Below are 16,738 nucleotides of genomic sequence, written 5' to 3' on the forward strand. Positions count from 1 at the left end.
CTAGATGAAGCTCTAAAACGCCTTCGTAATGCTGGACTGACGTTGAAGTTGTAAAATGTATCCTTTGATTAATCATCTCTGTTCTACTTGGGGCATATTGTGTCACCTGATGGAGTTTCAGTCGATCATTCCAGAACGCATGCAGTCCGTAACTTCAAGCCTTGTAATGATGCTAATGGTGTTGTTAGATTTCTTTAAGAAATTCATCTCCAACTTCGGCAATTGGGCGGCAGCCCTAAGCCGTCTCCGCAAGAAACCTGTCAAGTTTGAATGGAGGCCGTTGCAGCAAGCAGCGTTAGAGGATCTGAAATTTGCTCTGGGTAACGCCCCGGTTTTGGCTATGCCAGATTTCTCCAAGAAGTTAATTGTACACACAGACGCCTCTCAATCCGCGGTCACTGCGGTTCTTCTTCAGGAATCTGAACTAGGATGGCGGCCAATGGCCAATGCGTCTAGAACCTTGCCACCTCAAGACGCCAAGTACGCTACGTACGCGTTAGAAGGACTGGTCTTCCCATTCCGCTTAGAAATTTTTCGTCTTTACCTTGAGCATGTTAAATTTCAATGAGAGACTGACAATCATTCACTGAGGTGGGTTCTGTCTAGGCACCGTCGTACCGGGCGAACCGGATATGATCGTTTCACTTTTACGTGCGAGATATTCGGTGATCTGAAAGTATGGTCGCAGCTGGATTAAGCCGAATGTTTCCCGGCGATTCTGATGTTGTTGACTCGAAGAAAAGCCCTTTGTCTTCTATTCCCACACCTCCTATTATAAGTGCGATACTAACTGATGCCCCTTTGTTATTTCATGACATAGCGAAATACCAACGTGAATGTCAGTGCTGGCTCCTATTACAGAAATACTTCCTTCTGGGGAACATGTTGTCTATTGTGTTTTGATGAATGGGGTTCGGTGTTGCCCTTCGAGGCGTGATCACAAGATGCAAATTGTTGTTCCAGCTGTTCTATTGCCTATGATTTTCAAGTATTGCCATGAGGCCCCATTAGATGGACATCTACGCATTTTCAAAACAAGAGAAAACATAAGGGAAGTGTTTGTCTGGGAGAGTATGGACGGCGAGATTAGGGAACTGGTTAAAGCATGTAAGTCGTGTTTAATTAGCGATTGTACATCGATTACGCCGGACCCTAGCCTCAATCCAAAGGGAATGGGAATACATTCATTCTTGTGTGTGTGGATCGTTTCACACGGTTCTCATTGCTGTTTCCGACTAGGAATGACCCTGATCAGTCCACTGTTTCTTGTTTCAACACTATTTTTCCATCTTTTGGACCCTGTCAATATATTGTTTCTGATATCGCTAATGCGTTCCCCTCTAAGTTATTTCACGAGTTCTGTTTCGATCTGTCTATTCATATGTCATGACGTCTGCGTACCACTCACAGCCATCTCTAGCCCAGCGGGTTAATCATAATCCCCGAACTGCCCTTATTGCTTTCCACCACGAAGATCATTCTCGTTCGGACACTTCCTTACACTGGTTATCATGAGCCTTTAACTGGGCTGTTCATGTGTCCCACAAGTATCCTCCACTTCCTCATTCTTTTAAGTTTGTCCCAAATATTCCTTTGTCAAATTTGTAGTCGATCAATGAGCTATTGCCAGATGCAACAGACCCAGACAATATCTGGGATTTATGGAGAAAAGCTAGAAATAACCTTAAGGCCTCTCATAAGAAAGTAAAACTTGCGTATGACCGTGGACAAAGAACCACCAATTTAGAAATTGGAGATCAGGTTATGGTTAAACATTTTGTTACCGCGGGAAAGCTTGCTCCCAGATTTCATGGAACTTGCATTATACTCGATTTCCTTTCTCATGTCACCTTATGGTGAATAATAATAATAATAATAATAATTATAATAATAATAATAATAATAATAATAATAATAATAATAATAATAATAATAATAATAATAATAATAATAATAATAATTGATGGTTAATGGTGTCGGTTACTCTGGTCACGTTCTAGTTCGTGAACCATGGGCAAGAGCTGAGTGCCCTAGTAAGTGGTCCTGACGGTCGGGATACCAATTGCTATGGAACGGGATTGGGTTCTCGGACATAACCTCTGCAATGGCCCTTCTTGCGCTCAGGAGGCTAGGACTAAAATTCCACTGGTTGTCCCTAACCCGTTAAAGAAGAGATCGTCACTGTGACTATGTGTAAGTAGGATACCATCCTGCTTCATGAATTTACCGAGTTCAGAACGTTTGAAGCAAACCTCCGAGCTATGGGAGTAATGGAGTCCCAGTCTCATTTGACAGGCGAAGGACTCCTTTGAAACAACTTGTCGAACGAAATTGAATTCGATGGGGAACTATCAATATTAATTATGCTAGTGGAAGAAAGAAAGTAAAACTGGCTGCTTCAGCAAACGGGACGAATCCGGCTATACAAGGTGTACCGTGAGTGATATTCAGGTAAGAAGAGATAACGGGGAAGAGACAGGAGGTGATAAAAGTTACTTGATGGGTGTTAAAAAGGGAAGGGCAGAGTATGTGGAAGGACTGTTTATTTGGAAAACTACTGTACGCAGCATAGTTTCTTTTAGGCGCGTGAATGAGCGAACGCTGTGGGTATATATAGCAGTTGGAGGAATTACGACGAGAATTGTCTCAATATATTCACCGTGTGAGGGTGCAGATGAGGATGAAGTTGACAAGTTTTATGAAACATCGAGTGACATCGTAGTCAGGGTCAACAACAAGGATGAGGAGGGTGCTAATGGGCGATACCAATGCGAGAGTTGGAAATAGAACTGAAGTATTCGAAAGGGTGATTGGTAAATGTAGGGTATACACATAAGGGGAATGGGAAGCGTTTGTTGGACTTCTGTTCTAGTTTGTGTTTCGCAGTTACAAATACATTCTTCAAGCTTAAGGCTATTCACATGGGGGGGTAGAGTTGGGTCGTTCATGAACTAACTAGTTCATTTGAACGACTCGTTTATTTGAACTAGTACGAGTTCGTTCAAATATTTTGAACGAGTCGTTCACGCGAGCATACAGCATATTAAAGGACGAAGACGTAAGCAAGCACCATCTATTGTAAAACTTACGTACTAGCTCACGTCCAGCACGGAATACTATCTGGTGCTGTTGCTAAGGTAGCTTTACCTAGTTCATTTGAACGAAATGCCGCGAGGGCTGCTTCCATGAAGACAGCACAAATGAACTACGTCGTTCATTTGAACGAAATGCCGCGAGAGCACAAATGAACTACCTCGTTCATTTGAACGACAAAATAAGCACGCACGCAAATGGCCAATGGCGTGCCGTGTTAATGATTACATGACAGCACATTTCTCAACTGGTGATGGAGCAGGGAGAAGAGTTATAAAAAATTAGAAAGTTTACCTGTTTCTCTGTCTCTCGTAGATGCCTTTTCTCCACCTAGGCAGGCTGGCGATGCTGCTGGGCACTGGGCAGCTGTTTTCTGCTCATGCTAGGCGTTCCGCAAGACGATGAAGTACCAAGTTCATAGAATGTCGTACTAGCCGCCTAGCTTTGTAACTGAGCGCATGTTGGTTCGAGTCCGGTCCTATGCAAGATACGGTCCTCGAAACACACGATGGGGTGATAATGTCGCTCGTGTACCTCTTATAACAACGATATCCCACATAATATTATCGAACAATACCGTATTCAAGGTTCCTCAGAATTCCATTACGAAAAAAAAAACACGTGTTCACTGTCTGGCACTTACGTAAGCGTTCTACCATACACGACAGTTGTGGGGAATAATACACGGGCACCGGTAAATCAATACTCTGTCTACACACAAAATAAACAATGTCAACAACGAAATCACACGCACTTGGAGCGGAGTAGCAAAACCATGCTAGCACATGGTAACAGATACAAGACATCAGTATTATAATCAGTACACATAAGTTATCTTAAGATGCGATTGACACAGAATACGCGAGAGTTTTCATCATTTCCAGCATCATAAACCACATTAAAAAATAAGCCTTAAGAATATTTTCTTTAAACAAATACATCTTAAGCAAATATTACCGTAAACTACGCTAAGGTGAATCAGGAGTGAAAATTTGGCTATTTCCGTTCAAATAGGCCTATCAATATTTCTGTTTCGGGCTTTAAAAACTGTTCAGTTTTTCCTGTATAAAAATGTAATTACTATCACCCTACCACCGTTTTTACAGCTCAAAGACCAAATTTTAAATTTTAAAAGGAAGTGGTCGTGTGTGTAAAAAGTGCACTCATTCAATTGCTATATTATAATAATAATACCGAGCTCGATAGCTGCAGTCGCTTAAGTGTGGCCAGTATCCAGTATAAGGGAGATAGTAGGTTCGAACCCCACTGTCGGCAGCCCTGAAGATGGTTTTCCATGGTTTCTCATTTTCACACCGGGCTTAATTAAGGCAACGACCGCTTCCTTCCTACTCCTAGTCCTTTCCTGTCCTACCGTCGCCATAAGACTTACCTGTGTCGGTGCGACGTAAAGCAACAGCAAAAATATAATAATAATAATAATAATAATAATAATAATAATAATAATAATAATAATAATAATAATAATAATAATAATAATAATAATAATGTCCACCTCTGTGGTGTGATGCTTTACGTGATTAGCTGCCATCCCTGGAGGCCCGGATTCGATTCCCTGCTCTGCCACGAAATTTGAAGAGTGGCACGAGGGCTGGAACGGGGTCCACTCAGCCTCGGGAGGTCAGCTGAGTAGAGGTGAGTTCGATTCCCACCTCAGCTATCCTCGAAGTGGTTTTCCGTGGTTTCCCCACTTCTGCTCCAGGCAAATGCCGGGATGGTATATAACTTAAGGCCACGGCCGCTTCCTTCCCTCCTATTTGTCTATCCCTTTTGATTCCCCCCCCCCCGCCACAAGGCCCCTGTTCAGCATAGCAGGTGAAGCCGCCTAGGCGAGGTCTAGTCCTCTTCCCCAGTTGTATCCCCCGACCAAAAGCCTCAAGCTCCGGAACTCTGCCCTGAGGCGGTAGAGGTGTGATCCCTCGCTGAGTCCGAGGGGAAAACCAACCCTGGAGGGTAAACAGATAAATAAATTTATTATTGAAAATGAAAACCTACAACCTGTTTTCCAGTCATTGACCGGGTCAGGGATGTAATGAATGAAACATATATAGGCTGGTATTACAGTGGGGTCGCCACTCCCAAGGTGATTTATATTAATGAGTGATAAATGCTATGAAATGATAATGGAGAGTGTTGCTGGAATGAAAGATGACAGGGAAAAGCATAGTACCCGGAGAAAAACCTGTCCCGCCTCCGCTTTGTCCAACACAAATCTCACATGGAGTCACCGGGATATGAACCACGGTATCCAGCGGCGAGAGGCCGACGCCCTGCCGTCTGAGCCACGGAGGCTCCCAAATTTATTATTATTATTAATAATATTATTTTAAGTACGTTTCAGCTACCATGTACAGGCATTTTGATTTGACGTTCTGTTTTATTGATCTGACTGACTTAAGGTAAACACTATATGTGTTACCAGCGATCTTTTATATGCCGATAAAGCACGATATATTTTCGAACGGATTTCTTTCCGCCCTTCAAACATCCGAGTACTTCTGCCGGGTTTGAACCCCCAATCTTGCGGATAGGAAGCAGACTACTGATCTACAGAGGGAGTTTTTCATTCCCATTAACCTATGTACGTATTTATTGTCACTTTGTCGTATACAAAATGTTTTTCTATCATATTCCTTCGAAATTACCATGCATTCTTATGATCAAGTGAATAGAGCAAAGAACTACGCTTTTACAATGGTGTGATGAAGATAAATTGAAATTGTGTATCTCCTACATTTCTTCCCTGACAACGAAACTATTAATTACGTCTGGGATAAGAATCAGCTGACCGCATTTCAAGTTCATAATGTCAGTCACAACTCACTGTAATATGTTGTAATATTAATGGGGAATGTTTATCGATGAGGGAATTAGATATTTTATACCTATAGAGCATATCATAAGTTAATGGACTTCTGATAAATTTATGTGCATACACCTATCATCGTCAGTGGATAGGGCCTGACACATTCCACTCTGATGGGTGTAATGTCAGGCCTAAGAAGAAACTCTAGTTTTATACAGCAAACGCCTTGAAGGACTTACATCTGACATTATTAGTCAGCTATTCAGGAACATCCCTTATTAACAGGACGCTTCATACGGTTCGTCCTCCCAGCTCTTTAACAGATAAAAAGGACAATTATCATCTTAGAGCAATGTTTTCCCGTGTATAAAGGCGGTAAATACAGTAGCTTCTTCTCTCTCAAACAGCTGATTCATACGCCCCTTAAAACCACCGAGCTTTAAACAACGTAGGTTGGGTGGGGTCAAGGCTGTATGGTTTGCTATTCAATTAAAGGAAGACGTACGCAAGTACCATCTGTTGTAAAATTTACGTACTAGCTCGCGTGCGGTACGGCAAACTACCTCTCCTCACGCCGCTAGTGCTGTTGCCAAGAGAGCTCATAATAAACTACCTCGTTCATTTGAACGACTTCGTTCGTTTGAACGAAATGCCGCGAGAGCACAAATGAACAACCTCGTTCATTTGAACGAGAAACTAAGCTCACTCAAAAATGGCCAATGGCGTGCCATGTTAATGGTCACGTGACAACAAATTTCTCACCTGCTTATGAACTACCTCGTTCATTTGAACTAGTTCATTTGAACGACTCAAGGCGATGAACGGTATCGAATGAACTAGTTCAAGCAAATGAACTGACTGGACCCATCCCTACATGGGGGGCCAGGGGTACCAGATTCATAAAATAGACTATGATTTAACCGACTTTATATTCAGGAAGTCTGTTAGGAATGTATTTTTTTCGGGAATTTTTCGGTGATCCAGACCACTATCTGATCTGTAGTGAACTAAGTATATCTAGGACTAGGATAAGGAAAGTGAAATATGTCTGAAAACGAATAAGAGTAGAAAATCTCCAGGACGAGGAAATTAGACAGAAGTACATGGATTTGATCAGTGAGAAGTTTTGAACAGTGGACAGTAAGCAGGTTCAGGATGTAGAAAGAGAATAGGTGGCAAACAGGGATGCTGTAGTAGAAACAGCAAGAGAATGCCTAGGAACAGCTACGGTATGTGTAAAGGTGGGGAAAAGCGAACATCTTGGTGGAATGATGAAGTGGCAACAGCTTGTAAACGTAAAAAGGAGGCTTATCAGAAAAGGCTCTAAACAAGGGCCGATGCCGACAGGGAATTGTACGTAGATGAATAAAACAGCGAAACACATAGTTGTTGAATCCAAGAAGAAACCACGGGAAGATTTTGGTAATAACCTTTAGGCTATGTCAAACAGCAGCGAAACCTTTATGGACAGTAAAAAGGAATCTTAGGAAGTAAAGGAAAAAGGAAATGAGCAGTGTTTAGGGTAATTCAGGTAAACTCATAATAGACCCCAGGGTATCACTGGAGATGTGGAGGGAATATTTTGCAAATCTTCTCACCGTAAAAGGAAATCTTCCTGGTGGTGTCGCGCACAACCAAGCAAGTGGACAGGCAGAAAGTGATGTTGGTGAAATTACGCTTGAGGAAGTTGAAAGGATGGTAAATAAAGTCTATTGAAATAAAGCAGCAGGAATAGATGAAATTAGACCCGAAGTGGTGAAGTATAGTGAGAAGGCAGGTATGAAATGGCTTCATAGAGTAAGATTAAAATGGCGAGTTGGTAAGGTACCTTCAGATTGAACAAAAGCAGTAATTGCACCTACCTATAAGCAAGAGAACAGGAAGGATTGCAACAACTATCGAGGTATCTCGTTCATTAGCATAGCAAGCAAAGTATTCACTGGCATCTTGGAAGGGAGGGTGCGATCAGTGGTTGAGAGGCCGTTGGATGGAAACCAGTGCGGTTACAGAGCCCGGAGGGGCTGTCAAGGTCCGATGTTCAGTACGCACCAGGTGAATGTAAAATGTTACGATATGAATAGATAGTTGTGTTTATGTTTCGTAGATCTAGAGAAAGCATATGACAGGGTACCGAGGGAAATGATGTTCACCGTACTGGGGAGGGGTGATGATATTAAGGGTAGATTATTTAAATCAATCAAAGGCATTCATAATGACAATTGGCTTGCAGTGAGAATTGATGGTAGAATGAGTTCTTGGTTCCGGATACTTACAGGGATTAGACAAGACTGTAATATTTCACCTTTTCTCTTCGTAGTTTACGTGGATCATCTGCTGAAAGGTATAATTTGGCAGGGAGTGATTCAGTTATGTGGAAATGTAGTAAGCAGTCTGGCCTCTGCTGACGACTTCGTCTTAATGGGCAGATTGTGCCGAAAGTCTGTAGTGTAATGTCTTGGAACTTGAAAATAGATGCAATGAGTATCGAATAACAATTAGCCTCTCCAAGATTGAAATGTCAGTAGGTAAGAAAGTCAACAGAATTGAATGTCAGATTGGTGATACAAAGCTGGAACAGGTAGATAAGTTTAAGTATTTTTGTTATGTGTTCTCCCAGGATTTCATATCAATGTATATGAACAAAGACAAGACTTATTGTATTGATGAGGTGGTCAAATTAATAAATTAAATTGTTATTATTTTTCCCCCAGGATGGTAATATAGTAAGTGAGATTGAATCAAGATGTAATCAAATCAAATACAGTAGAGACAATACACGACACTTACGGGATTCCGCTGTGCTAAAATGGGAGACAATTCGACGGTGGCGCTCCTAGTGACTTGACCTGAACAAATCGCGCTAAATTCAAATATCAATGGAAATGTATATACGGAAATGGATAAATAAATTACGTCTAGAAAGAAAGTGGTATTGAGATATTAACTTCGAAGTTGCTAAAGCAAATCTGGATAAATGAATGAAGAATTATTTAAAAGGTTATTATTCAAAGACTGAAATTAGACATATAAACAAGGTGTGAAATGGACTGCTGTGAAATGGCTTGATCTTTCATTTAAGCATTACTTTTTTAGCTTTAGCATACCTGCCTGAAATCTTACGGTTGGATTTGTCTTTTTTTCCTCATTTAATAACACTGTATCATCACATTCAGACATTTGTCAATAAAAATATCGGCACATTCCTTACACATATGATGCAATGAATTAACATTTAAAAGCTGGACAATTTTCCTCTTAACATGAAGCCAAAAGAAAATCTATAAAATCCCGCTTTAATCTGAGAAGAGGGATAAAAGAAAGAAAAGTTTGAAAATGTTGTCGATAGTGATGCTTTGAGGAATATTTACGTACAATTAGAGTAAAAATGTAACATACCCTTGGCTGTATAGTCGAGGATTTTTAAAGTCGCTGGCCTGGAAATGATCTGAACAGATCTTATAATTCTTATACAAGCGTAACGTCCCTTCTTTCTTGTACACTTTATCCAAATCACATCTGTGACATTTCAAAACCCACAGATCACACCTACAACGACACATCGGTACTGAAGGTTAACTGCTGCACTATACAATAAAATATGCGTATTATATTTTAAGCCCGTTAAAACATGGGTCGAGCAGGTCAGAAGATTATGAAGTACTATAAAAATCTCTGTCACTGGAAGAATATATATGCAAACACAATATTACTTACATGTTCTTGTCACGAGGGAACCTGAAGAACGACCGCGCAATTTTCTCTACTTCGTAATTACTGCAGCCAAACACAGCACATACCTTTCCCCTCATGTTGAGAGGACATATCAAGGAATGACACACGCTACTATTTCACTATGTCAACTCACTGAAAACGCATAAATAACACCAAAAACTTCACACAAAAATACACGTGCTCGTATGACAGAATCAGTACCGTTCAGGTCTATCCGCTAGAGTGAGCTCCATTAGCTGTCCCTCGATATCTTGCGCAGTGTCGCGTATTGTCTCTACTGTATTTGATCAAATACAGCAGAGGCAATAGGCGACACTTCCGGATTTAGCCTTGTTTAAATGGGAGACAAGTTGCAAGTGGCGCTCCTAGTGGCGTGACCTGAAAATTCGCGCTAAATTCAAATATCAATGGAAATGTATATACGAACATGGACAAATAAATTACGTCCTTAAAGAAAGTGCTACTAAGATATTAACTTCAAAGTTGCTAAAGCAATTCTGGATAAATGAATGAAGAATTATTTAATACATTATTCTTTAAAGACTGAAATTAGGCATGTGAAATGGACTGCTGTGAATGGCCTTGATGTTTCATTTAAGCATAACTTTTTTAGCTTTAGCATTCCTGTCTGAACGTTCAAGGCTAGATTTGTCTTTTTTCTCATTTAAAAGCATAGTATGATCACATTAAAATGCTTGTCAACAAAAATATCGGCACATTCCTTACACACATGATTCAATTAATTTACATTTATGAGCTGGACAACTTTCCTTTTAACTTGAAGCCTACTAACAGAAAGAAAATCTATAAATTTAGCCTCAAAAACATTCAATTTTTCCCTATAAGCAATACTTGGCACAATGCCATTTCATTATGGTGAAGCAAATTTGCATCATCGTATTGTTTCAACAAAATATATACATTTCTTAAATCACCCATATTTTCTTCACTTCTTGACAACGCATTACGGCATTCCAAATGGAACTTGGAACACAACTAACCACACATATATGCGTATGTATTTTCCTTAATTAAATAAAACCCACAGATCACACCTACAACAACACATCCATGTTGAAGGTTAACTGCTACACTATACAATGAAATAAGCTTATTATACTTTTTAGCCAATTCAAATGTCAGTCGCGCAGGTCAGAAGTTTAGGAAGTACTATAAAAATATCTTTGTAACTGGAAGAATATATATGCAAACACAATATCTACTTACATTTTCTTGTCACGAGGGAAACGGAAGAAAGACCGCGAATTCTTCTGCACTTCATAGTTATTGCAGCAAAACACTGCAGATATCATTCCACTCATATTGAGAGGAGATGTAAAGGAATTACACACGCTACTATTTACTTATGTCAACTTAATGCAAAGGCATAAATAACGCCAAAAACTTCACAAACAAATACACGTGCTCTTATGACATAATCAGTAACTCTCAGGTCACCCCGCTAGAGGTAGCTCAAATCGCTGTCCCTCGATATCTCGCAGAGTGTCGCGTATCGTCTCCACTGTATTTGGTGTAGTAAAGCTAATGCAGTGAGCAGGCAGTTGCGATAAAGAGTGTTCTGTAAGAAGGAAGTCAGCTCCCGGACGAAACTACCTTTACATCAGTGTGTTTCCAGACCATCCTTTCTTCACGAGAGCGGAAGCAGGGTGGACTCAGGATATCTTATTCGTGAGTTAGAAGTTACAGACGTGAAAATAGCGAGAATTATTGCTTTTACAAATAGGTGGGAACAATGACAGGTGAGTACTCGGAACAAGCAGATAAAGGCTAAGTTAGGAATGAACTCGATGGATGAAGCTGTACCATCTTCGGTGGTGGGGAAATATGCGACGAATGGAGGAGGATAGGTTACCTAGGGGAATAATAGTCTATATTTTGGAGGGTAAGAGGAGTAGAAGGAGACCAAGATGACAATGGGTTGACTCAGTTTCTAACGATTTAAAGATAAGAGGTATAGAACTAAATGAGGCCACGGCACTAGTTGCAAATAGAGGATTGCCGCGACGGGCCGTTTTGTTAAACTCACAGAGGCTTGCAGATTGAACGCTGAAAGACATAGCGAACTATAATGATAATGCATGTATATATGTAGAAAAACCGTAAGATTTTATTTCCGTTAGTGTACGAAGAATTGGATCGTATAGTTCAGTCAGTTGATCCCTCCATCCATGTTTGTCCACGGTACGTTAAGAGCTATGGACTTGCTTTCTAGTTTTTTTTTTTTTTACACCCGGAGAGACTCCTCTCTTATACATCCTCTTTTAGCAGGACATAGCGTAACATTGCACCCAGTGCTGCCAGTGCTACAACTCTGCCCACAGTTTTGTATTTTGGTATATATGAGTGTTACAGTGTGATTTATTACAATTATTGGAACTGGGTGATATAACAAACCCATTCATATTTCAAGAGAAGAAGAAGTGTCGCATACTCTGCAGTGTAACTAGTAATACATGCTTTCCTAAATTCTGCCTGTTTTACTGACTGTTACAAATGAAATTTGTTCTTCAAGAGTTTGTTTTAAGTGATTAAGCAACATCCAAATACATGGTTTTGTTTCCAAGTGGCTGGTATGTTGTTATATAAGGCGCGTATTAGCCTATTCTACAGCTTATTCCGTTAAGTGAGTTATGGATTTTCTTCATTGAGGAATTGTGATTTCTATCATTTTACTCTGTGTCCACAACCTCTAACATACTCTCGGTAATGTTCAAATTCAATAATTAAATTTTGCTAAATATATAGATCTCAATTGAGAATGATAGAAGTTAATAGTAATCTTTCTCAGTTTCAGCATTTACATATTTTTAATATTTAATGTTATTAATTTTCTTAAATTTTATTTTAAATTAAGCATGAAAAATGAATACGCATATAACTAGCTTGCTTTTTGTAAAACTCCCAGCCTTTGCGTTACAAGTGCCTGCAAGTTGTGTGTAGAAGCCAGGGTGCGAAATCGCGGGGGGTGGGAAGGGAAGGATGTCTCCCCCCACCGATGATTTTATCTCAGAGGTTCCCCTCCCCCCCACTAAAATTGCCCGGGGGTACCTTTCATTATAAAATAAACAGGAAAATGTAGAACCGATAGTTTATTACTGAAATTAATGACTTTAACTGGGCATATTTTCATAAAAACAACAGAAATAATTCAAGTGACTGCCAGACCTTGAGCAATTAAACAACGCAGCAGTGACAACTCCGCACCTGCAGCCTATTGTTGATGTTTCACCCTGCCAAGTCCGTCCTCACTTGTCATTGCTATAAATAGCTCGAGTTTACACCACTCCTGTACTTCTTGGAGTGGGTCTGTTTCCTATAGGTATCAATAGGACAATATTCACTTGAGCAGGGTACAAACTGACAAATTTGTTCAGTCAACACATAGCCCTGGTAGAGGAAAGTTCCATTAAAAAAGCAATAAACCATGGAAACTCGCGCCTCGTCTGGCCTTTCTTAAGATGGCGAGTCTCTCATAAACTTCTCAGCTGATTGGAATAACGTTCTAATGTTTATCATTCCTGTTATAACAGCTAAATTCGAACAAAAATATCTCAAATTTACATTTTTTTGGGTGGAGAGGGTAATTAAAATACAGGGGAATTTTAACCCCCCCTCCACCAGGTACTGCCTGAAAAAAATTAGTAGTTAAGCCCTATGTTCCTTCTTCCCCCCTCCCACCACTTCTTTCTGATTTCACACTCTGGTAGTTGCAATATATCTTACATCTAAATTTAGTGGAATGAGGATTTTTTTCTGAAGAGCAACGCAGATGAAGAAATGCAGATGGTAGTTTCAGAAAGAAATTGTGATATGTAGTATGTAATTTTAATTATTATTTTGCTGTGTTACTTGCCTTTTTGTGCAATTTTATAGTGATGCTGTGAACATTGAGTTGTTCTTTACTCTGTATGCTGCGACGTATGGTAGCAGGATTCAAAATCTTGAGAGGTTTCTATTTAGGATATCTGCATCTTGTTACATCAGTGTTGTTATGGAGATTCTCCTGTATCTCATCATTACCCCACAGCAGCTATATCCGGTATTTATTCGTGATGATTTAGGTAACAGTAGGCTGCCTCTCTGATTTATTGGTGTGTAAAAGATTTTTAGGGGTGAGTGACGGTGAGTTTGCATGGGGTCGAATCCTATGATGTGCAGTTCTGAAATACTTTTCTGTGGTTTCCCCATTTTATCATTAATTAACCTTAATTAATGCTGCTGCATACCTAATCTTATCCCTTTCTTTTGGAGTTGTTAGTGCAACATTAAACTGCTAGCAGGAATGGAAGAACAATCTTCAGGAATAAATTCTGGCTGTGGAAACAATAAAAGTTAGTTGCTTGAAAGTAAATTCAGTAACATATTATTAGAATAACCTGTGATGGCCAGAACAAGTAAACATGGCACTCTTCAGTATTGTCCCCTCCAGTGAAATATACAAAATACAATTGATCATAGTTACCTGAATAGATATGTGTTTACATAGAAATCTGTTCCTTGGCAATGCGTAAGAATCAACTCGATTGGCCACAGGAACGAAGCTTGTATAACCTGTAGGAGAAATTTTAGTATTCATTGTTAGTGCAGTATGTTTACATTTACAGTAATATATCACAAAGTGACTAACGAACACTGCTATAGGGTGAAATGAATTCTGAGGCACTACTCGAGGTATTCAACATAGACAATTTTTTTGCCACCTGGGGAACAATAAAAGCTGCTAAACATTTAAACCACTCATTTGACATGGAACTCCCTACAAGGGGCACTCTGGTAAACACCACTCGATTGTGTAATTAGACAAGACATGCATAGAAAAATAAAGAAAAGGCACTTAATTAAAGGTTGGTGGCATTGTTCAATGAAATGAGCTGATAGCAGTATTATATAAATTTTTGTCTTTATTTCATCAGAATATTCTACATTTCCCATTTCCAGTCTTTTGGGTAGAAATGTGATTCAAGAACCTCCTCAGTTTTTCTCTCTCCACCACTCCTTTCCTACCTCAAATTTTTTTTCTACTTTTACTCTACTCTTCTCAGTACTCTCCTTACCGTAGCCATTCACCCCTTTCTGGGCAATCCTTGATGTCTTTCTCCTATGACTTCCTCTGTAAATACTTACTGTGGAACTCTATCCTCTTCCATTCTCATCATTTGTCCATACCATTTCAGCTTACAGGTCTCTATCTTGCCTTTCAGTTCAGGGTATCCAATTCACTCCCTCATTTCTATGTTTCTGACTTTATCCCTTTATGCCCTCCCTATATTTCTCTAAGGAATTTCATCTTGGCCTGTTGCAATCTGCATTATCATGTTTTTGTTGTTGTCCATGTGCTTGGTGCATATGTCAAAATTGGTGTGTAATACATTGGGTGCAAAATTTTCTTGCAATCCATTGGATGTCCCAGTTACAGACTATACATCTCACACATTGGTAAAACTCATTGGCTTGTTCAAGTCCCTATCCAATTTCTTATTTTATTTACCCATCTTCAATTATTCTCTCCGAATACTTGAAGCTTTCCACAACTTCTAATGGTCTTCCATTTACTTCAGTATTCCCACTTCCTTCTTTATTACCTCTCGTCACCACTACTATCATACTCTTTTCCACACTTATTTTCATTCCATATTCCTCCATCTCCTGATTCCTTGCATTATCTTGTTCTTGTGCTTCCATTTCATCTTCTGCCCATATTACTGTCTCATCTGCAAAGTGCGAGGCCTTTGCCTCCTTGGTTCCCATTTTTTGTTGTATACTCTTGTGGATTTCATCCATGATTGTAATGAAGATTGGCGGGGATGAAACACATCCTTTTTGAAGTCCTGATTCTACTTTGAAAAAGTTTGTTTTTCCTATCGTAGTATTCATACTACATACTCACTCTTCGTTCATGGCTTTTATAATTGGCTCTTCACCTCTCTCTACCTTCTTTTTTATCAATGCATCCAAGACCACTTGCCATGGTACACTGACATATACCTTCTCAATATCGATAAATATCATCACTGAATCCAGTTTAAATTCCCATCTGTTCTCTATCACGTTCTTTAGGTTCAACAGATTGAAAAATTTTAAAATTATTTTTACACTGAGCAAGGAGTATGACACTGTATGGAAGTGAAACACAGATAATAACTGGTGCCAAGAAAAAACAGAGTTGAAGCCTGTTAGATGCCGTGTTATCAGAAGTTCTTGAAGATGAGATTGATAGAACATGTCTCAAATAAAGAGATAGTGAATAAGCTTAATGAGAGGAGAATGGTTTGAGAGAATTTGATCCTGGGCAGGTAAATTTTGATAGAACATATCTCAAAGAACTGTGAACTTTTTCAGTTAGTTTTGAAGTTGATTACAAAAGATAAAAGTGGTAGGAAGATTCCAGTATATGGACCCGGGTGATCAGATTGATATGCAAACCATACAGTCACTGAATTTTCAAGAAAGGTCATCTTGTTGCGGTTTCAGTACCATATAAAACTGTATGTTAAATAGCTATTAATATGATATAAGGTGTCATGTAATACTAGGGGTCCTATGACTATGGTCTTGATATCGACAGATAAGTTAAATTATATTACGGATGTGATCACTGTTTTAGAAATCATGTAAAACTGCAGGTCCTTAGCGTTGATTGAAGTATTAGTCATAGAAAACTTGAGGTCTTATAGGTATGATCACAATATCAACAGTCATGTAAAATTTTGGGTTTTTTGTATGATCATAATATTGCTGGTCATTTAAAATGACAAGGTTGTTGCTTAGTCTGTTAACAAAGACCATAAGTATCAATGACATTAATAAGGTAATATATTTTTCTGGCTTATGTTTCAGTGTAAGGTCAGTAGAAGTAATCAACCATTCCAGTACCTTCTAACTACTTCAGTTTGCAGTGCAGAATGGACCTGGAAGCAAAGATCAAAGAGGAACCAGGCTGGATTGAAGGAGAAACAACGGCATCACTTGTAAGTCTCATACCAGATAACTTTATAGGGGTCAGAAATTAACCCTTAATATCTGAATAAGTTTGGCAGGGGCACAATTTTCTATGTGCTTCCTCAGTAT

The 16,738-nt window shown here is 39.4% G+C and overlaps 1 protein-coding gene across 1 annotated transcript in view; it reads left to right on the top strand.

Moving 5' to 3' along the window:
- The first annotated feature begins 169 nt into the window (after nucleotides 1-169).
- Nucleotides 170-16,738, top strand: part of LOC136886534 (gastrula zinc finger protein XlCGF57.1-like) — a 149,144-nt gene continuing 132,575 nt past the window's right edge. The window contains exon 1 of the mRNA XM_068230622.1: nucleotides 170-367. Within this exon, the coding sequence (XP_068086723.1) occupies nucleotides 170-367 (198 nt within the window). The remainder of the gene's footprint in view (nucleotides 368-16,738) is intronic.

Source organism: Anabrus simplex, chromosome X (genome assembly GCF_040414725.1).
Source record: "Anabrus simplex isolate iqAnaSimp1 chromosome X, ASM4041472v1, whole genome shotgun sequence".
In the NCBI taxonomy this organism is placed as follows: Eukaryota; Metazoa; Arthropoda; class Insecta; order Orthoptera; family Tettigoniidae; genus Anabrus; species Anabrus simplex.